General features: G+C 45.5%; 1 protein-coding gene across 3 annotated transcripts in view; it reads right to left on the bottom strand.

Annotated features, from left to right (window-relative positions):
• RNF32 (ring finger protein 32) overlaps positions 1-23839 on the bottom strand; it is a 169821-nt gene that overhangs the window by 96574 nt on the left and 49408 nt on the right. For all 3 annotated transcript variants that reach the window (XM_063924831.1, XM_063924832.1, XM_063924830.1), the window contains exon 2: positions 19830-19923. In XM_063924831.1, the coding sequence (XP_063780901.1) occupies positions 19830-19895 (66 nt within the window). In that variant the 5' untranslated portion in view covers positions 19896-19923. The remainder of the gene's footprint in view (positions 1-19829; positions 19924-23839) is intronic.

The raw sequence follows: 23839 nt of genomic DNA, 5'->3' as shown, positions 1-23839 counted from the left end.
AGCGATTAAGGCAAAAAATAAGAATTTACTCACCGGTAATTCTATTTCTCGTAGTCCGTAGTGGATGCTGGGAACTCCGTAAGGACCATGCGGAATAGACGCGCTCCGCAGGAGACTGGGCACTCTAAAAGAAAGATTAGGTACTATCTGGTGTGCACTGGCTCCTCCCTCTATGCCCCTCCTCCAGACCTCAGTTAAGGAAACTGTGCCCGGAAGAGCTGACACAACAAGGAAAGGATTTGGAATCCAGGGTAAGACTCATACCAGCCACACCAATCACACTGTACAACTTGTGATAACCATACCCAGTTAACAGTATGAACAACAACTGAGTCTCCTTTTACGGATGGCTCATAACAATAACCCTTTAGTTAAGCAATAACTATATACATGTATTGCAGAGAGTCCGCACTTGGGACGGGCGCCCAGCAGCCACTACGGACTACGAGAAATAGAATTACCGGTGAGTAAATTCTTATTTTCTCTGACGTCCTAGTGGATGCTGGGAACTCCGTAAGGACCATGGGGATTATACCAAAGCTCCCAAACGGGCGGGAGAGTGCGGATGACTCTGCAGCACCGCATGAGCAAAATCAAGGTCCTCCTCAGCCAGGGTATTAAACCTGCAGAACTTAGCAAACGTGTTTGACCCCGACCAAGCAGCAGCTCGGTAAAGCTGTAAAGCCGAGACCCCTCGGGCACCCGCCCAAGAAGAGCCCACCTTCCTTGTGGAATGGGCTTTCACCTATTTTTGATGCAGCAATCCAGCCGCAGAGTGAACCAGCTGAATCGTGCTATAGATCCAGCGAACAATAGTCTGCTTCGAAGCAGGAGCGCCAACCTTGTTGGCTGCATACAGAATAAACAGCGAGTCAGACTTTCTGACTCCCGCCGTTCTGGAAACATAAATTTTCAAAGCCCGGACTACGTCCAGCAACTTGGAATCCTCCAAGTCCCTAGTAGCCGCAGGCACCACAATAGGCTGGTTCAAATGAAACGATGATACCACCCTAGGAAGAAATTGGGGACGAGTCCTCAATTCTGCCCTGTCCATATGGAAGATCAGATAAGGGTTTTTACATGACAAAACCGCCAATACTGACACATGCCTAGCCGAAGCTAAGGCCAATAGCATGACCACTTTCCACGTGAGATATTTTAGCTCCATGGTCTTAAATGGCTCAAACCAGTGGGATTTCAGGAAATCCAACACAACGTTAAGATCCCAAAGTGCCACCAGTGGCACAAAAGGAGGCTGAATATGCAGCACCCCCGGAACAACGTCTGAACTTCAGGCAGTGAAGCCAGTTCATTATTAGAGAAAATGTATAGGGCCGAAATCTTGCCCTTTATGGATCCTAATTTTAGGCCCATAGTCACTCCTGACTGTAGGTAGTGCAGGAATCGACCCCGCTGGAATTCCTCTGTAGGGCCTTCCCGGCCTCACACCAAGCAACCTATTTTCGCCATATACAGTGAAAAAGTCTTGCTGTCACGTCTTTCCTAGCCTTTTTCAGCGTAGGAATAACTGCATCCGGAATGCCCTTTTCCGCTAGGATCCGGCGTCCAACCGCCATGCTGTCAAATGCAGCCGCGGTAAATCTTGGAACAGACAGGGCCCCTGTTGCAACATGTCCTGTCTGAGAGGCAGAAGCCCTGAGTCCTCTGAGAGCATTTCCTGCAGCTCCGGGTACCGAGTCCTTCTTGGCCAATTCGGAGCAAAGAATATTGTTTTCACTCCTCCTTTTATTACAATTCTCAGCCCTTGGGTATGAGAGGAAGAGGAGGGAATAAAGAGACCGACTGGAACACCCACGGTGTTACTAGTGCGACCACAGCTATCACCTGAGGGTCCCTTGACCCGGTGTAAAACCTTTTTTAGCTTTTTATTGAGGTGGGACGCCATCTAGTCCACCTTAGGCAGTTCCCATCAATTTGCAAACTGCGTGAAGACTTCCTGATGAAGTCCCCACTTTCCCGGGTGGAGGTCGTGCCTGCTGAGGAAGTCTGCTTCCCAGTTGTCCATCCCGGAATGAACACTGCTGACAGTGCGCTTACTTGATTCTCCGCCCAGCGAAGAATTCTGGTGGCTTCTACCCTCGCCACCCTGCTCCTTGTGCCGCCTTGGCGGTTTACATGAACCCCTGCGGTCTGACTGGATCAGAACCGGTTGGTCGCGAAGCAGGATCTCCGCTTGACTTAGGGCGTTGTATATGGCCCTTAGTTCCAGGATATTGGTGTGAAGGCAAGTCTGTTGACTTGACCACAGACCTTGGAAATTTCTTCCCTGTGTAACTGCCCCCACCCTCGGAGGCTTGCATCCGTGGTCACCAGGATCCAGTCCTGAATGCCGAATCTGCGGCCCTCGAGAAGGTGAGCACTCTGCAGCCACCACAGGAGAGACACCCTGGCCCTGGGGGATAGGGTGATTAACCGATGCCTCTGAAGAGGTGATCCGGACCACTTGTCCAGTAAGTCCCATTGGAAAGTCCTCGCATGGAACCTGCCTAAGGGGATGGCCTCGTATGATGCCACCATTCTTCCCAGGACTCGAGTGCAGTGATGCACTGACACCTGTTTTGGTTTTAATAGATTCCTGACCAGTGTCATGAGCTCCTGAGCTCTCTCTATCGGGAGATAAACCCTTTTCTGGTCTGTGTCTAGGATCGTGCCTAGGAGAGGCAGATGAGCTGTAGGAACTAACTGCGACTTTGGAATATATAGAATCCAGCCGTGTTGCCGTTACACTTCCCGAGAAAGTGATACGCTGTTCAGCAACTGCTCTCTTGATCTCGCTTTTATGAGGAGATCGTCCAAGTACGTGATAATAGTGACACCTTGCTTCCGCAGGAGCACAATCATATCCGCCATTACCCTGGTGAATATTCTCGGGGCCGTGGAGAGACCAAACGGCAACATCTGAAATTGGTAATGACAATCCTGCACCGCAATTCTGAAGTACGCCTAATGAGGTGGATAAATGGGGACCTGAAGGTATGTATCCCTTATGTCCCGATTTACAATAAAGTCTCCCCCTTTTTAGGCTTGCACTGACCGCTCTTAGCGATTCCATCTTGAACTTGAACCTTCTCAGGTATATGTTTATAGGGATTTTTAATTCAATATGGGTCTGACCGAACCGTCTGGTTTCGGGATTACAACATGGTCTAATAATAACACCCTCTTGTTGAAGGAGGGGACCCTTGACCACCACCTGTTAAAGATACAATTTGTGAATTGCAGTCAACACTGGCTCCCTCTCTTGGGGAGAAGCCCGCAGGGCCGTCGGTGAGGGGGCATCTTCTCACAGTCCAGCTTGTATCCCTGAGACACAATATCTATTGCCCAGGGATCGAACAGGGAGTGAACCCACTTGTGGCTAAACTTACGAAGGCGTGTCCCCACCGGGCCTAGCTCCGCCTGTGGAGCCCCAGCGACATTGGTGGATTTTTGTAGGGGCCGGGGAGGACTTCTGTTCCTGGGAACTAGCTGCCCGGCTCTGACAAGAAAGGACGCACCTCAGACTTTCTTGTTTCTTTATTCGAAAGGCTGCATTTAATAATGTCGTGCTTTCTTAGGCTGTGCAGGAATATAAGGCAAACTAGCAGAATTACCAGCTATAGCTGTGGAGACCAGGCCCGAGAACCCTTCTCCACACAATCCTCAGCCTTCCATATGCCTCTTAAGTCGGCATCATCTGTCCAATGCATATTCTACAGGACACGTCAAGCAGAGATCGACATAGCTTTGACTCTAGGACCCAGTATACTCATGTCTCTTTGGGCATGCTTTATAACTATATATCTATCACTTAAGACAGCATCTTTAATATATTTATATTGCATACTAGGGTCTCATCTCTGCTGATAAGGTACCTGTCCACGCTGCCACAGCGCTATAAACCCATGCCGACACAATCGCCGGTCTGGGTAGTATACTAGAATGTGCACGCTAGCTATAAACCCACGCCGACACAATCGCCGGTCTGGGTAGTATACTAGAATGTGCACGCTATCTGCAGGATCCCTGAGAATAGCAAGTGCTACCGTCTGTGCAAACAGGACACCCCAGGGGAAGATTCTCAACATATCCTGGCTCTAGTGGGGAAAGGATACAGCCTGAGAATTCTCTTGTGGGAAGCTGCCGTCTCTTGTCTGGAGATTCCCGCTCTTTTTCCTCATGAGAGGAGGGAAATTTACCTCAGCATTCTTCCCCTTAAACATGTGTACTCTCGTGTCAGGGACAGATGAGTCATCAGTGATATGCAAATCATCTTTTATTTCAATAATCATATATTGAATACCTTCTAGCCATCTTGGCTGTAACTTTGCATTATCGTAGTCGACAGTGGAGTTAAACTCCATGTCGATACCAGTGTTTGTTATTATGGATATTGAGCATTGAGAGACTCTGAAAGTCTCTGTGACATAGGGACAGACCTGGGTAGATTTCCTGTCTGTTCCCTAACCTTTTGTGCAATAAAATCACCTTAGCACTTACACATATCCAAACAGGTGTCGGCGTTGTCGACGGAGACACCCTCTCACACACATATCCGCTCTATCACCTCCTTAGAGGAGCCTTTTACCTCAGACATGTCGACACACGCGTACCGACACACCACACACACAGGGGATGCTCTATTTAAGGACAGTTCCCCCACAAGGCCCTTTGGAGAGACAGAGAGAGAGTATGCCAGCACACACCCCAGCGCTATATAACCCAGGGATTACACTACAACTCAGTGTTTACCCAGTAGCTGCTGTATATACAAATTTTGCGCCTAAATTTATGTGCCCCCCCCCTCTCTTTTCACCCTTTGTGTACCAGGATACTGCCGGGGAGAGCCTGGGGAGCTTCCTTCCAGCGGAGCTGTGAAGAGAAAATGGCGCTGGTGTGCTGAGGAAGAAGGCCCGGCCCCCTCAGCGGCGGGCTTCTGTCCTGTTTCTGACTAAAAATGGCGGGGGTTTTACACATATACAGTCACAGACTGTATTATGTGTATTTATTGCCAAAAGGTATTCTTATTGCTGCCCAGGGCGCCCCCCCCCCCAGCGCCCTGCACCCTACAGTGACCGGAGTGTGTGGTGTGCAGTGGGAGCAATGGCGCACAGCTGCAGTGCTGTGCGCTACCTTAATGAAGACCGGAGTCTTCTGCAGCCAATTTCATTTTCTGGCTCTGCAAGGGGGAGGGCGGCGCGGCTCCGGGAACGGACGATCGAGGTCAGGCCCTGTGTTCGAACCCTCTGGAGCTAATGGTGTCCAGTAGCCTAAGAAGCACAAGCTAGCTGCACGCAGGTAGGTTTGCTTCTCTCCCGTCAGTCCCACGTAGCAGTGAGTCTGTTGCCAGCAGATCTCACTGAAAATAAAAAACCTAACAAATACTTTCTTTCTAGCAAGCTCAAAAGAGCCCACTAGGTGCATCCAGTTCTTGCCGGGCACAGATACTAACTGAGGTCTGGAGGAGGGGCATAGAGGGAGGAGCCAGTGCACACCAGATAGTACCTAATCTTTCTTTTACAGTGCCCAGTCTCCTGCGGAGCCCGCCTATTCCCCATGGTCCTTACGGAGTTCCCAGCATCCACTAGGACGTCAGAGAAATGCGCATGCGCATGGTTCGCAGTGCGCATGCGGTTAGTATTTTAACACAAAACTTAGTAGATTTACTTACCCCCGAACGAAGATTTTTCACTGTTGAAGTGATCGGAGTGTGATTGACAGGAAGTGGGTGTTTCTGGGCGGAAACTGGACGTTTTCTGGGAGTGTGCGGAAAAATGCAGGCGTGTCAGGGAAAAACACGGGAGTGTCTGGAGAAACGGGGGAGTGGCTGGCCGAACGCTGGGCGTATGTGTGACGTCAAACCAGGAACGAAACTGACTGAACTGATCGCTATGTGTGAGTAAGTCTCGAGCTACTCAGAAACTGCTACGAAATTTCTATTCGCAATTCTGCTAATCTTTCGTTCGTAATTCTGCTAAGCTAAGATACACTCCCAGAGGGTGGCGGCTTAGCGTGTGCAATGCTGCTAAAAGTAGCTAGCGAGCGAACAACTCGGAATCACCCCCTCAGTGCAAGAACTATACCACCCATATTACATGAGGTCTCATTCTCTCTACAGCAATAACCAAACAAAAAACACAAATAAAATTACATTAGCCAATGTCTACAGGAACACACACACAATGCTATGCAATACACTTTAATACAGTATGTAGTAGATTCTCTTACCAGTCTTACAAACAGCACTAAGCTGAGGATCCAGTGGTTCCAGTATTAATCCAAGTACAAGTATGCCCAACACTGGTTACAGTTACATTCCCACATTACAGTATTTCTAATAATAATAATAATAATAATAATAATATACATACACCATACATTATACTAGGTACCCATATCTATGATTAGAACCCTACTCGATCTAACAAACCCATTGCCTTTCCATACACACACCACACATTGGGGGTCATTCCGAGTTGATCGCTAGCTGCCGTTGTTCGCAGCGCAGCGATCAGTGTCAAAAACGGCTAATCTGGCATGCGTAGGCACCGCAATGCGCATGCGTGTTGTACGGGTACGAAGTCCATTGTGATTTTGCACTGGTTCTAGCGACAATTCCAAACGCACAGACGGCCGCAAGGTGATTGACAGAAAGAGGGTGTTTCTGGGTGTCAACTGACCGTTTTCAGGGAGTGCTTAGAAAAACGCAGGCGTGTCAGGGAAAACGCAGGCGTGGCTGGGCGAACGCGGGGGTGGGTGTGTGACGTGAGCCAACCCTCCAACGTTAGAATCAACGCACACGAAGAGTAAGTTCAGGGTTTGTCTTGTTTTGCAGAAAATGTTTTTGCAGGCGCTCTGCTGCACAGGCGTTCGCACTTCTGCAAAGCGAAAATTCACTCCCCGGTGGGCAGCGACAATGCGTTTGCACGGCTGCTAAAAACTGCTAGCGAGCGATCAACTCGGAATGACCCCCATTAGCCGGTCACCAACTCACTTAATTCATATTACCACCCACACTTATGCTTCTTCATGTATCCTAGCCCTTCTTTGCATCCACAAACCTATCATACAGTATGTATATCTGCACTGCCTCCGACATTACACAGCACCTCATCGGCAAACATGAAACAACAGTAAGATTTCATAGTTTATCACTTCTCATATGCTAAAACCATTAGCACAGGTTGCATTCGGGCATAGAACATTCAAACATATTTGCCAAGTGAAATAGAGGGTGATCTCCCTGACGCAGACAAGGCTAAAATTGTTGCCATGCCACTTGTATGATAGTCTTGTACACTCTGGTAGTGGAAACTCCCCTTTAGAAATTTTTAGTTTGATCCTGTTGATTTATACGGATCTTCTTGAGCTGCTGATTTTAGTGCATGTGATTATTATTATTATTATTATTATTATTATTATCCTTTAATTATATGGCGCCACAAGGGTTACGCAGCGCCCAATTACAGAGTACATAAACAAATAATCAAACAGGAAAACAGCAACTTACAGTTGATGACAGTATAGGACAAGTACAGGGTAAATAAACATAGTTACATCAGTAGATGACACTGGAATAAGTATCAGGTGGCAGAAGACTGCTGGATTTGGTGCAGTTGAAGATTATTAAAGTAAGAAAGGATAAGCACATGAGGGAAGAGGGCCCTGCTCGTGAGAGCTTACATTCTAAAGGGGAGGGGTAGACAGACAGGGGTGACACAGATGGGGTACATAGAGAGCGTAGAACAGAGGGTTAGGATGAGATTTGGCTGGGTTTGGTGAAGAAGTGGGTCTTGAGAGCCCGTTTGAAGTTTTGTAGAGGTGGAGAGTCTGAGGGGGAGAGGTAGGGAATTCCAGAGAAGTGGTGCAGCACGTGAAAAATCTTGGAGGTAGGAGAGGGAGGAAGTAATCTGTAGGCAGGAGAGTCGGCGTGCATTAGCAGAGCGAAGAGGACGGGTGGGAGTGTAAAGGGAGATAAGGTCAGAGATGCAGATGGGAGAGGAGTGGGTGAGGGCTTTGTAAGCGAGTGTGAGAAGCTTGAAATGGATTCTGAAAGGGAAGGGGAGCCAGTGAAGGTCTAGTAAGAGAGGAGAGGTGGACATAGTGCGTTTGGTGAGGAAGATGAGCCGGGCAGCAGCACTGAGGATAGATTGGAGTGGAGAGAGGTATTTGTCAGGAATGCCAGTCAGGAGGAGATTACAGTAGTCCAGTCTGGAGATGACCAGTGAGTGGATAAGAGTCTTAATAGCATCCTGGGTCAGAAAGGGTCTGATCCTGGAAATATTTTTTAGATGAAAACGGCAGGTTTGTGAGAGGTGCTGAATGTGTGGTTTGAAGGAGAGGGAGGAGTCAAGGATTACTCCAAGACAGCGCACTTGGGGGCTAGAGGAGATAGTAGTGCCATCACTAGATAATGAGATTGTAGGAGGTGAGGTTATGCGGGAGGGTGGGAAGATGATCAGCTCGGTCTTAGACATGTTAATGATGATGCAAAGTCATTAATTTAACACAAACTAGCTAAGTTTCCCAAGTAATCACCTCTACTGCAATACACAGTGGTATGCCAACCATACACATCCCCCTCTCCCTATGGTGGCAGGCTGTGCACAGTATTATTTGTACCACCTAGTGGTGTTAAACACGTACCTGGGTAGAAGTAGATATGCCCATTGGTTGAGCACCCTTCCTTGGGGTGCATCTTGCACAATCTCCCTGCCTCACTCACACTATTATGTAAAAATCTAAACACATCCTGGACTGCCAAAGTGATTTGGTAGGATAGGTTCAGTCAACTCCAGTTTTGCCTAATCTGGCTGCAGGACATAAATCTTGTGTTTGATTCAGATACAATTATAAAAGTACTGCAATGCTTTGTGGCTTGTTTTCTCCTGGCAACAGACCCATGAAACAATGATGTGCTCCGGTTCTTTCAGATGATAGAGCCATGAACTTTACTATTTACCACGTTGACAGGGGCATATAGATCCCTGGATGTAGCCTTTGGGTTCTATGAAATTACTAGACTATCAAATTATTTGAACTTTGGGTGCATATGATAAGACTTTACAGCTGAGATGGCTAGCAACAAATTCAGGGGGGTATACAATTAGATGCGGTGAAACATCGAGATGTTTTTCACACTTTTTCCTGATGTTTCACCAATACTTTTTTACAGGCTATCCAATTTGGTCGCCTGTAAAAAAATAAATTTTCTCATGAAAACACACAGGTTCAGTGCAACCTGTCTGCTTTCGTGAGAAACAGGTCCATTTTCGCATGAAAACAGGGCTGTTTCCGGGGATTTGGTTTCGCCTGCCTGAAGCAAGTGAAACAAAATCCCAGATTAGCCGCACCTCGCAATGTCTTATCAGGTCTAAGTGGATAGCTCCCAGCGCACTGCTGGTAATTGCATACCCACCTCAATGTTAACTAACTATAAATAATGTTTCTCACATTAGATTGATAGGTTACACATGGCTTTGAAATAGTCCTATAACCATTATTAGGAGGAGCAACAATTGCATTTCTGAGACAATTACAGATGGAGATAGTTGAATTCCCTAATTCTCAAGCAATAACGAATGCTCAATACCTTTACTCTACAGAAACCAAAACATCCCAAAGATCATCACCCACATCATATATACACCACAGACATAATGAGCCTAACTCAGACCTGATCACTGTTGTGTGAAAATGCAAGGCGGGCGATTATCGAATGACTGCGCATGCGTACGGATCATAATGCGCATGTGCGAGATCAAAATGCGAGAGAAATCAGCGTCTTTTTTGATTGCTAGACGAATACAGGCTGATTGACAGGAAGTGGAAGTTTGGGGGTGGTACCTGCCCGTTTTCTGGGAGTGTCAGGAGAAATGCAGGCGTATCCAAGCGTTTTCAGGAAGGGTGTGTGACGTCAGCTCCGGCCCCAATCACCCTATTTCTTTCGCACTGTAGGAGTAGGTCCTGGGCTACACACAGACTGAAAAAAACATTCGATGGTGAGTGAGTTGTGAACGGATTTGTAGCTGACCGGTGTTTGCAAAGCTTTTCACAAGAACTTGCACGGGGCAGGTATTCTGGGCGGCGACTTTCCGATCGCAAACCTCTGCAAATTTGCAGAGGAGCGATCAGGTCTGAACTACATTAGCAGCTGCAATGAGCCGGAGGGAATTAACCCAGCTGATTGGATCATGTCCAATCCAGAACATCAATGGGACGTGGCTGAGAAGCCACTAGAAGACCAATCTTTGGAACACCAAACTCAGAAAGGGCACCATCAGAAAAGGCACCATCAGGAAGACCATCCTCTGTTGGACTGCTGCACTGCTGCACTGCTGGAGAAGAAGAAGCCAGAGAGACCTGTACCATCTGTTCACAGTTTGAGATTGGTGAGAAAGTAGCAGTGCCATCCGGCCTCCATGTTTTCCATGCACCATGCTTGGCTCAATGGCTTCAGATTAACATTGTTTGCCCCCTGTGCCGCGCACTGTGATTTGACTTCAACACATTAAACCAGTCTCTATGAAAGAGAAAATCCAACACACACACTACTGAGCCTCATTTTGACTTGTTTTAAGGACATTACATCAAAGTTGGATCAGCCTGTAGTGTGTTTTTCCACTTTAATTTTGAGGGTGACTCCAAATCTAGACCTCCATGGGTTAATAAATTTGATTTCCATTGATAATTTTTGTGTGATTTTGTTGTCAGCACATTCAGCTATGTAAAGAACAAAGTATTTAATAAGAATATTTCATTCATTCAGATCTAGGATGTGTTATTTTAGTGTTCCCTTTATTTTTTTGAGCAGTGTATATAACCGGCAAACCACAATGCAAGCACAAAAATGTATATCACTTGCATTGTAGTGTGCTGGTGATTTCTGTGACAACAGAGATTACTTTTTACAACATTCATTACTACCCACTTTTTGGAGTATGCAGTTCTTGCCCTGTAATATGTGTAGCTAGATAGATAGACAGACAGACAGACAGACTGACTGACAGACAGACAGATATTCCCTATAATGTTATAATGTTTGGCAGCTGTCACCACAGAGATCACCAACTGATGGCAGTTGAGCTCACTAGGTCCAGCAGCAGAACTGAGATGGTTGCAGTAAATGCCCCAAACAACTTGGTGTAATAACTCCTCAGTAATAACATGTAAATTCACACTGATTTCCAACATGTGTCACTGTGTAATATCAGTGGTAAGATGATGGTGTGGGGTATAGGGCAGAGAGCTGATGCATGGCCATTACCAACTGCCGCCCGCATGCCACATTTAAATTCTCCATGGTATAAAACCCCAGCGCACGGCAATATCACTGCCATTTACTCAGTTGAAGCTGTTGCTGACGCTTGAGAAAACCCTCAGGAAGAGCAAACTAGTCTGTTCTCTGTACCTAGTGAATACTTCCTGCAAGTGACCAGTGACCGGATCAAAGCGCACAATCTGATCTGTGGTGTGTGCAATTATTATTATTTTTTTACTTTTGTGCACCTTTTTACTGTGAACTACATCAGCAGCTGCAATGAGCTGGAGGAAATCAGCCCATCTGATTGGATCGCATCCAATCCAGAACATCAATGGAACGTGGCTGAGATCAAGGCGTCTCAGACCAATCACAAGGGCAACCTCACGAAGACCAACCTCTGGAAGATCAACCACTAGAAGACCAACTTCTGGAACACCAAACTCACAAAGGGCACCATCAGAAAGAGCACCATCAGAGAGACCATCCTCTGTTGGACTGCTGCACTGTTGCACTGCTAGAGAAGAAGCCGAAGAGACCTGTACCATCTGTTTCTCACAGTTTAAGATTGGTGAGAAAGTAGCACTGCCATCCTGCCTCCATGTTTTCCATGCACCATGCTTGGCTTAATGGCTTCAGATTAACATTGTTTGCTCCCTGTGCCGCGCACTGTGCTTTGACTTCAGCACATTCTGCCGGCCTCTATGAAAGAGATAAACCAACAATCCCAACAACGACTAATCTACAGTGCAAGACAGCGTGACTGGCGACAACAAGAGACAAGACAGGTAAATCTCTTTAAGGTGATTAATACAGTATCTCTGTTACTATAGCTGGGAGTTCTCTTGCTTCCGAGATTGTTGGACAGGGAAGTACAGTGCTTTTTGGCTGCATTCTTTGAATACTGTGTGGTTTGCTTTTCTCTGTCTATCTTTTTTTATTCCTTCTCTACCCCTTTCAATTTCTTCTTTGAGTCCTGCTTTGTATATGCCCTCCTGGTCTTTCTCCCTTTTTATATTTTTATTTCTTTTATTTTCTCTTTAGCTGTCATTCTCGGGTTTTGTGTGTGATTTTGTCCCGCCTCAGACTGGTCTGCTGGCTTTCTGGCCAGGTACCTGACAGACATGAGGTTTCCTCCAGTCTTGGCCCCACCCTTCCAATAATCAATAATTATCTTTAAACTTTTAAGGTGTTTCTTTTCCTTTTTCGCTTTTTTTATTTTTAAACAGGAGGGACATGATTGAGAAAGACATGTTTCTGATCCCTCCACTTTTCAACAATAATTGTTACACCGGGAGGCAGTCAATTGACACCGACGTCGGAATCCCGACTCCAGCTGAAATACAGGCGGTCGGAGTCCTGACCGCCGGCTGGTTACCCCTCTTGGGGAACAGAAACCTGTGGCGACCAAAGTGGGCAAAGTGTGGCGAGTGCAGTGAGCCTGTGAGGGGACACGCTGAGCTCGCAGCCGGGATCCCAGCTGTCGGGCTACCGGCATCTGTCTCCTGACAGCTGGGACACGACCGCCGGGATCTCGTACTGATCCCGTTACACCTTTACAGTGTTTGTTTTTTTCTCTTTTCCTTTCTCTTTTTTAATTTTTTTGTGATTTTCTTGTGATTATAAAAATTAATGGAAAGGAAAGCTGGAGATTAGGGCTACTGGCGACACCCCCCCCCCCCCCCCCCAAAAAAAAAAACAACAACACTGGGCAGCCACCTCATGGGTGTGTTGGAAGAGCTGCTAAGCTGCTAATATTTTAAAAATGTGGACAGTTACATCCAACTTATTGATAGCTTAATAACTTGAACCCAGGCAACGCTGGATCTTTCAGCTAATAATTTATAATTCTTAATTAATCTTATAAGGAATAACAGTAACTAAGAAGAAGAAAAAAAGAAATACAAGGAGAAAAGTACAAAGGGAAGGAGAGGGGAATGGTAGAAAAGGGATAAGTGAGGAATCAGCTGCCATGGAGTAAAAAAATTAAAAATGAAATAGTCTGCAGTCCATGGATATAGGCGAGAAGAATGGATTGAATCAAAGGACTTAGAAGCTCAGATCACGTGTCTTGTGGGATCACATTTATTCCAAACAAGGGAACCAGGTGCTAGTGAAATCAGGTTTGTCTGTTGAAGTGACCAAGATGTCCTCCATTGACATAAAATGATCAATCTTATGGAACCATTCCTTGCATGTGGGAAGCTTGGGAGAGTTCCACAATACCGGTATAACTGAGCAAGCTGCATTACCAAGATGCCGGAGTAATGATTTTTTATATTTATGCACCGGTGTCGAAGAGTGGCTGTGTAACCAAAACGCAGGCTCTTTAGGTGCTTTAGTACCTAAAATTTGCTGCAAGGTGGCAATAACGTCAGCCCAGAAATTTGGTAAATGAGGGCAATCCCACCAGACATGACACAGAGAACCTAGATCAGAGGAACATCTCCAACAGGAACCAGGGGTGGAGAGATACATATCATGAAGCAAAGAGAGGTGTCTGTAACATCTCATAAATATCTTGTACTGTGTCTCTTTTACAGTAATACAGTACAAATAGAGCTAGAGTAGGACTTAAGAAAAACTCATCCACTCCCGGCAAATAAGGAAAGCCCAAGGCTTTTTCCCAGGCCTTAGCATACATCAGAATGGGGGTAGCCAGGTTAACCAATAGTAACTGGTAGAGAGCAGATAGCGTGTGGGAGGGAGATTGGGGTGAGATACAGAGTTTCTCGAAAAAGGTAAGATTTGTCTGGGCAAGGGCTGTCCTATTTGCTGAATTTAGAAAATGACGAACTTGTAGGAACTTCCAAAAATCAGAATGTGGGATAATAGGATTTTAATTGCCTACCAGTAAATACTTTTCTCGTAGTCCGTAGAGGATGCTGGGATTCCATTTAGTATCATGGGGTATAGGCGGGTCCACTAGGAGCCATGGGCACTTTAAGAGTTTAATAGGGTAGGCTGGCTCCTCCCTGTATGCCCCTCCTACCAGACTCAGTCTAGAAACTGTGCCCGAGGAGACGGACATACTTCGAGAGAAGGAAATACACAGACAGTGGTGAGATTCACACCAGCTCACACATAACAAAAGGAAAGCCAAGCTAACCAAACTGATATGATTCAGCAACAACTGAACCAACAATACTTAACCAAGTAACAGTGCAGGAAAACGAAGCCCTGGGTGGGCGCCCAGCATCCTCTACGGACTACGAGAAAAGGATTTACCGGTAGGTAATTAAAACCATATTTTCTCTTACGTCCTAGAGGATGCTGGGGTTCCATTTATTACCATGGGGATGTACCAAAGCTCCCAGTACGGGAGGGAGAGTGCTGAGGTTCCTGCAGAACAGATTGACCAAACTGTAGGTCCTCAGAGGCCAAAGTATCAAACTTTTAGAACTTAGCAAATGTGTTCGACCCTGACCAAGTAGCTGCTCGGCAAAGCTGTAAAGCCGAGACACCCCGGGCAGCCGCCCAGGAAGAACCCACTTTACAAGTAGAGTGGGCCTGAACAGATTTTGGACACGGCAAGCCTGCCGTAGAATAAGCATGCTGGATAGTAAACCTGATCCAGCGAGAAATCGTCTGCTTAGAAGCAGGACACCCAACCTTGTTGGGATCATAAAGGACAAACTGAGCATCTGACTTCCTGTGATGAGAAGTTCTCTTCACATATAGGTGGTCATTCCGAGTTGTTCGCTCGTTGCCGATTTTCGCTATTTTGCGATTAGTCGCTTACTGCGCATGCGTAAGGTTCGCAGAGCGCATGCGCTTAGTTATTTTACACAAAAGTTAGGTATTTTACTCACGGCATAACGAGGATTTTTCATCGTTCTGGTGATCGTACTGTGATTGACAGGAAGTGGGTGTTTCTGGGCGGAAACTGGCCGTTTTATGGGAGTGTGCGGAAAAACGCAGGCGTTCCAGTTGCAAAACGCAGGAGTGGCCGGAGAAACGGGGAAGTGGTTGGGCAAACGCTGGGTGTGTTTGTGACGTCAAACCAGGAATGAAACTGACTGAACTGATCGCAATTGCTGAGTAAGTCTGGAGCTACTAAGAAACTGCTAAGAAATTTCTATTCGCAATTCTGCTAATCTTTCGTTCGCAATTCTGCTATGCTAAGATACACTCCCAGAGGGTGGCGGCTTAGCATGTGCAATGCTGCTAAAAGCAGCTAGCGAGCGAACAACTCGGAATGAGGGCCATATTTCCAACGCCCTCACAACATCCAAGGACTTTGAGGCAATTGAGGAGTCAGTAGCCACTGGCACCACAATAGTTTGGTTGATATGAAAAGCCGACACAACCTTTGGAAGAAATTGCTGACACGTTCTGAGCTCAGCTCTATCTTCATGGAAAATCAAGTAGGGGCTCTTGCATGACAATGCCCCCAATACAGATACACGTCTAACAGATGCCAATGCCAACAGTGTGACCACCTTCCAAGTAAGAAACTTAACGTCCATCTCCAGTAAAGGCTCAAACCAATCCAACTGCAGAAACTGCAGCACCACATTAAGATTCCAAGGTGCCTGTCACGTCTAGCAAAGTTTGGGGATCCGGCAATTGAGACTTGCCCAAGGAGGTAGCAGGCTGGGGAAGAACAAAATGAGGGGGTTGGATATAGTTCCTTTGCATGGGATACGGAGCAATGAAGGATGTAGGCGGAGTTTGAGAGTCAATGGAAAGTATTTATTATGTACAGAGCAGAGGTAGAAAACTGAGGTTGATGAACGGTGACTTGAGAACGTGGTCGTAGACAAAGAACTGTGGAACTGTGGGTGAGAGTAAAACGAGGCTGAAGACAAGAACCGTGGACTGCGACTTATGAGATGAAACTGCGGTAGAGGAGCTATGAACTGTGGATGGTAGTTTGGGTCGTGACTGGAGACTGAGAACTGTAGACTGTGGCTTGAAAGATGAAGCTGGAGATAACGAGCTGAGGACTGTGAATGGTGGTTCGAGGACTTGGCTGGAAGCAAGAATCTGCAGACTGTGGCTTGGAGGACGAGGCAAAAGACCCGGGGTCGTCCGTGCCCAAAGGGTCTTACTGAACCGGGTTTTCCAAGAGCGTCTCCAAGGGCAGCAGCAGGCTAGGAACGGGAAAACTGCAGCAGCAACTGAGAACTGGCAAAGCAGGGAGAGAAGTACCAGAGTACAGCAGGAATCCTGGGAGCACAGGCTAAAGCACCTACAACAGGATTGTAACTTGAAGCACTGGCATCCCTGTCCTAAACCAGCCCCCTTTTATAGGAAGAAGTCTCCCTGGATTGGCTGGAAAACTAGGAACAGGAATTATGTCAGAAACGGTGTAGAGTGATTTGAGCGTAGTCTAATCTTGCGGTCAGCCGGTTCTTTTAAAGCGGTTGAACCAGGGACAGGTAAACCACCTTCTTTGACAATCTAGATACAGAAGCGTTCACAATAGGGGGGGGGGGGGGGGTTCCCACTTTTTTCTGTCCTCTTCAGGGAAAGGGACAGCAATAAGAACCCTTTTTGGGATCTGGAATTTTTTCTCTGGGTTTTCCCAGGATTTTTCAAACAAAGAGTTTAACTGCTTAGAAGTTGGGAAGGTAAGCGAGGATTTCTTACTTTCTGTAAAATAAGATTCCTCTACCTGTTCAGGTACCCTCTCAGTAATGTGTAAAATGTCCCTAATGGCGTCAATCATTAGTTGCACCCCATTTGCAAGTGATGCATCCCCCCCTTGCATATCCCCATCACCGTTCCCTGTATAAGAGTCGGTGTCAGTGTCAGTTTGCATTATCTGGGCAAGCGTACTTGTGGGTATGTAGGGGGGGTCTTAGACGAAGCAGCGGTGGCTGAGTATGTCAAACCCTCCACAGATTTTCACGAAAAACGTGTTTCTTTCCCATTATGTGACATCCTTGTTGAAATCTAGGATATCATTCCCCTGAAAGAATCTACCCATGGGGGTTCGGATTCAGAAGGCTGGGAAAGTACATTGCAGTCCTGAGTACATGGAATAGACTCTTCAGCAGAAGATAAACACTCTGCAACACAGGACACAGAGTCCTTAGACATGGTAATGTGAGATATATACACTTACACACACACACACACACACACGCACGCACGCACGCACGCACGCACGCACGCACACACACACACACACACAGAGGAAATGTCAGACAGTTTCCCCCTTCAGAGCGTCACAGACTATAAGGAGCCAGCCACACAGCGCCCCAGTAGGCAGTTATTATGATAAAAGCCCGGCGCTGACCGACTAAACTTAATAGGGTAATTAGTATTGTTACCACACTCCCCCCCTGTCTGTAACCTAACAAACTCAGAAAACAATAAAACTAGAAAAACTCCTAAGAGCTCCCCTAGCTGTGACCAGCTGCCCCGGGCAAATTTTCTAAACTGAGTCTGGTAGGAGGGCATAGAGGGAGGAGCCAGCCCACACTATTAAATTCTTATAGACTGAACACTTAAAAATAAATAATTGTAATTGCTGCTCCCAACAGGTGATTTGGATTATCACCTAATTACAGACAATATGGTTTGGGATGAATGAGAGCGCAAATGCAATTAATAAAATTTAATAAATGCACATCATATAATAAACAGATTATAAAAACAAAATTATTCTAAAAAGTCATTCTAAGAAGTATTGGTGCTTGACACACCCCCAGAGGATTCCACGGATCATTTACACTCTGTGGAATCCTCTGGGGGTGTGTCAAGCACCAATACTTCTTAGAATGACTTTTTAGAATAATTTTGTTTTTATAATCTGTTTATTATATGATGTGCATTTATTAAAGTATATACAATTTTATTAATTGCATTTGCGCTCTCATTCATCCCAAACCAAATGATTGAGAAATACATGTTTCTGTTCTCTTCAGTTTCAACAATAATTTCCACTTATTTACAGTGTTTTTACTTTGATTATTTTAAAACAGGAGGAACATAATGTTATAGGATGTACAGTGGTGGCGCATAGCTTCCGGGTTTTTGGTGCTAGGAAGCACAAATGGATAATTACTTGTTTGATAAATACTGTAACTGCTCCACACCTACAGACAGGCTGGAACCTATTAAACAACGGAATGAGGAGACAGAGCTACCTGGGAGAGTAAGACTGAAAACAGGAGTCTAGCGCCTAGATACAGCTAAAGAAGTGACGTTGGTCTGGGAGAATTGCTGGAGCTCATGGAAGTCCTCTTATTCCCCTTGCTACACAACGATTGGTGGAGGGAGTCAGCTGACTGAACTGAGGCTTGTGTTTGGTGGAGTGGAGATCAGCAGACCACCGGCAACATAGCTGCACCCAGCAAATGGAGATGACAGGAAAGACCGCTGGGAGCCCACGGGTAGTATCAGGGTGCCTTAGCAACTATTGCGGGGTGCAGGGTAGCAGCCAAGAGACCATCCATGGGACATGCTGATGCCAGACTGAGTGGCGCACCGGTAAGGAAAGGGATGCAAGTCTCTGTGGTCTGACACTAAAGATCTACCACAGGTTACTGCATGCTAAAGAATTGTCTAGGTTTTCTCCTTCTTCTGCGATCGTTTTCTCATGATGGCAGAAGCAGGAGTTAGTCAATGAAAGAACGCTTGTGCATGTAAACCAAGACTTGCCTGGTAGGGAGGAAAGTCTATTCTTGTCACTGTATCACCAGACAAATGAGTATTACACAGACACTACGGCAATATTTTCTTGGGAAATTTTGTCCGTAAGATGTTTTCTATCACATTGTGGTAATAGATATCAACCCTATCACCACTGTTTTATACATAGGCCCCTGTATGCCAGGAGAACATGGAGAAACCACAAAAATGTAGAACCCAAACAATCAAGGTAAACACATTTTTGCACATACCACAGTCAATGGCAGAGCACTCAAAGAGGTATGGTGGTCATTCCGAGTTGTTCGCTCTCTAGCAGTTTTTAGCAGCCGTGCAAACGCTATGCCACCTCCCACTGGGATTATATTTTTGCTAAGCAGAAGTGGAAACGAAAGGATCGCAGAGTGGCTACAAAATTATTTTGTGCAGTTTCAGAGTAGCTTCAGACCTACTCAGCGCTTGCGATCACTTCAGACTATTCAGTTCCTGATTTGACGTCACGAACGCGCCCTGCGTTCGCCCAGCCACGCCTGCGTTTTTCCTGCTACGCCTGCATTTTTACGAACACTCCCTGAAAATGGTCAGTTGACACCCAGAAACGCCCTCTTCCTGTCAATCACTCTGCGGCCAGCAGTGCGACTGAAAAGCTTCGCTAGACCTTGTGTGAAACTACATAGTTTGTTGTAATAGTACGATGCACGGGCGCATTGCGCCGCATACGCAGAAGTGCCGATTTTTTGCCTGATCGCTGCGCGGCGAACGAAAGCAGCTAGCGATCAACTCTGAATGACCCCCTTTGTTAGCAAAGAGTATGATATTATTTTTATCTCTAAAGAAGTGGTGGGGGTGAATTTAAGTAAAGAAGGCCTGCACCCCTCATAAAAAGTACCAGCCTTATAGTTGCACAGTGTCATCATTGTAAATGTATATTTACATGTGTGGGAGTGATCTTATTGACAAAATATACCTTTGAAGCTTTTGTTCCATGTGAAACAGATGCTCCGCTAGGCCTTGAACTGAAACGATGAGCCATTCCGTTTCCGAGTTACAAAAAAGAAAACCTGCAGCAAAAGACAACATTACACAATGTGAATTTACTTTGTACTACAGTAAATGATTAACAATGCGTTTCCCATGCAATAAAATCTAAGAGTTAATTATAGCTCCAGCATAAATGAAACAACATAGAATAGACCAGAGTCTCAGACCCAGAATATTATTTTTAGAGTTTAAATTGATGATGAAGACGTTGAACTGATGCTAAAGTTTTTGTAGTTAAATGACAATGGGGTCTATGTACTAAGCCTTGAAGAGAGATAGATAAAGTGGTCTGAGATAAAGTACTATCCAATCAGCTCCTAACTACCATGTTATAGGCTGTGTTTTAAAAAGGACAGATAACAGCTGATTGGTTGGTAGTTTATCTCCATCCACTTTATCTCTTCTCTCTTCAAGACTTAGTTTATAGAATGTCGGTTTAAATGCAGTTTAAGCGGATTTTTTAATACAAAGTCTTTTCTTTAAAAATTACTACTATTGCAATTTACTACCATTGTAATTTTTAAAGAAAGACTTTGTATTAAAAAATCAGTTCAATCAAAAAGTTTGTGGTACTAACTGGGTGTATTTCTTGTTGGGTGAATATTTCCTTTGGTGAGTGGGTTTCTATGTAGGTCCCATCTGGGAAATCACCAAGTGAGAAAAACCCAAGAAGAACTTCTATCACGGTTTCTGAATTGATTAAACTATCAATCAACATATATTATAGCGCACTCTGTTTCTTGTTGTGTATATATATATATATATATATATATATATATAAAAAGATAGAACATGGGTAACGAGAGCCCTCACCAGGCTTTTCTAGGATAATGTTTCAAAACTTGGTTTATTAATTCATCAGAGCCTTTGTCAAGACCACATAAATATTGACAAAGTCTCCGCAGTGGGCCGAAACGTTGACTTTTATTTAATAAGCAAAGTTTTTAATTGTTTTCCTAGAAAAGCCTAGTGAGTGCTCTCGTTACCCACGTTCTATATACAGCGGATGTGATGAAGTAGTAGTGAGAGTGTGGCCCTTCCCAAAAGATTGGACACACTTTCTCATTCAATGGTTTTTATTTATTTTAATTATTTTCTTCATTGTAGATTAATTCTGAAGACATCAAAACTATGAAAGAACACATATGGAATTATGCTGTAAACAAAAAAGTGTTAAACAAATCAAAATATGTTTTAGATTTTAGATTCCTGAAAGTAGCCCCCTTTTGCTTTGATGACAGCTTTGCACACTCTTGGCATTCTCTCAATCAGCTTCATGAGGTAGTCTCCTGGAATGGTTTTCCAACAGTCTTGAAGGAGTTCCCAGAGGTGCTGAGCACTTGTTGGCTGCTTTTCCTTCACTCTACGTCAAATCATCCCAAACCATCTCAACTGAGTTTAGGTCAGGTGATTGTGGAGGCCAGGTCATCTGACGCAGCACTCCATCACTTTCCTTCTTGGTCAAGTAGCCCTTACATAGCCTGGAGGTGTGTTTGGGGTCATTGTCTTGTTGAAAAGCAAATGATGGTTCCAGTAAGCGCAAAGCACATGGGATGGCATGGCGCAGCAGAATGTTGCGGTAGTCATGCTGGTTAAGCGTGCCTTGAATTTTGAATAAATCATCAACAGTGTCACCAGCAAAGCACCCCACACCATCACACCACCTCCTCCATGCTTTACAGTGGGAACCACATATGCAGAAACCTTCTCTGCGTCTCACAAAGACACGGCGGTTGGAACCAAAAATCTCAAATTTGGACTCATCAGACCAAAGTACAGATTTCCACTGGTCTAATGTCCATTCCTTGTGTTTTTTGGCCCAAACAATTCTCTACTTCTTCTTGTTCATCCTCAGTAGTGGCTTCTTCACAGCAAATCGACCATGAAGGCCTGATTCACGCAGTCTCCTCTGAACAGTTGATGTTGAGATTTGTCTGCTACTTGAACTTGTGAATAATTTATGTGGGCTCTAATCTGAGGTGCTGTTAAGTAGCGGTTTCTGAGGCTGGTAACTCTAATGAACTTATCCTCTGCAGCAGAGTTTACTCTTGGTCTTCCTTTCCTGGGGCGGTCCTCATGAGAGCCAGTTTCATCATAGCGTTTGATGGTTTTTGCAACTGCACTTGAGGATACGTTCAGAGTTCTTGAAATTTTCCCTCTCGACTGACCTTCATGTCTTAAAGTAATGATGGACTGTCATTTCTCTTTGCTGAGTTGAGTAGTCCGTGCCATAATATGGATTACAATAGTAGTCAAATAGGGGTGTCCACTGTGTACTAACACTTCCTCTGCACAACACAACTGATGGTCTCAAACACATTAAGAAGGCAAGTAATTCCACAGATTGACTCTTGACAAGGTACACCTGTTAATTCAAAACCATTCCCGGAGACTACCTCATGAAGCTGAATGAGTGAATGCCAAAAGTGTGCAAAGCTGTCATCAAAGCAAAAGGGGGCTACTTTGAGGAATCTAAAATATAAAACAGGTTTTGATTTGTTTAACACTTTTTTTGTTTACAACATAATTCCATATGTGTTCTTTCATAGTTTTGATGTCTTCAGTATTAATCTACAATGTAAAAAAATAATTAAAATAAATAAAACCCATTGAATGAGAAGGTGTGTCCAAACTTTTGCCTGGTACTGTATATACGGAAACCCCCTCAGTAAATCTTGCTTTTGCCCCTGGACTATGCACCATACTTACCTATTCTCCCAAAATGTCCTAGAGACTCCCAAATGTCAGGGACCTCTCCTAGACTATGGCCAAAAAGCAGATCCATGCCCACAAAATACAGAGCTGTGCCCAGCTTAGTTGCCATGTGCCCATAACATACAGCCATGTGTCCAGCATACTGGGATGTAGGTGGGATCCTGGCAGTCAGAATGCCGACACCTGTTAGAATGTCGACGCCAACATTCCAACAGCTGAGACCCCAAACGTAAGTATCTCGGGGAGGTTAGGTTTAGGCTGCAGGGGGAAGGGTTAGGGTTAGGCTGCATGAGGGAGGGTTAGGTTTAGGCTGCGAGAAGGGAGGGTTAGGGTCAGACTGCGGGCAGGGGAGGTAAGGGTTAGGCTGCGGCGAGGGAGGGTTAGGCTGCGGGAAGGATGATTAAGAAATAGGCTGCAGAAGGGAGGGTTAGGTTTAGGCTGCAGGGAAGGAGGGTTAGGGGGAAGGAGGGTTAGGTTTAGGCTGCAGGGAGGGAGGGTTAGGGGGAGGGAGACGAGTTATGTTAGCTGCCTCCTGCGTCCCCGTTGGGATTTCAAACAGCCGGGATGCCTGTGTCGGTATTATGACTGCCGGCATTCTGACTGCCGGTATACTGTACCCAAAAACAGACCCCTAAGTCCAATATCTACTATTTGCATGTGTACAGTTAGTCAATGTTTAGGTTGTTTTGTTTTTTAACTGTAATAAGCTTTTATGTGGTGGTGGCTAGTTATCGCTTCACAGTAATGAGAGCTCCACATATTTTTCCAATGCAATGACAGTTCCCATGAAATTGCAGGTGGTTCAGATAATGAAGCCACCTACTGCTATGACCAGAACAGAGTGGACTATGGGCCTCATTCCGAGTTGATCGCACGCTGCCGATTTTCGCAGCGCAGCGATCAGGTTACTACTGCGCATGCATATGCACCGCAATGCACAGGCACACCGTACGGGTACAAACAGCATTGTTGCTGTTAAATGCTTCTAGCGACGATTCCATTCGCACAGCCGTTCGCAAATAGATTGACAGGAGGAAGGTGTTTATGGGTGTCAACTGACCGTTTTCTGGGAGTGGTAGGGAAAATGCAGGCGTGTCCAGGCATTTGCAGGGCGGGTGTCTGACGTCAATTCCGGGACCAGACAGGCTGAAGTGATCGCAAGGGCTGAGTAAGTCCAGACCTACTCAGAAACTGCAAAAAACTTTTCGTCCCGCTCGGCTG

The sequence above is a fragment of the Pseudophryne corroboree genome, chromosome 5 (assembly GCF_028390025.1).
Source record: "Pseudophryne corroboree isolate aPseCor3 chromosome 5, aPseCor3.hap2, whole genome shotgun sequence".
In the NCBI taxonomy this organism is placed as follows: domain Eukaryota; kingdom Metazoa; phylum Chordata; class Amphibia; order Anura; family Myobatrachidae; genus Pseudophryne; species Pseudophryne corroboree.
Note: the sequence above shows the minus strand (reverse complement) of the source record. Positions and strands in the feature narration are given on the sequence as shown.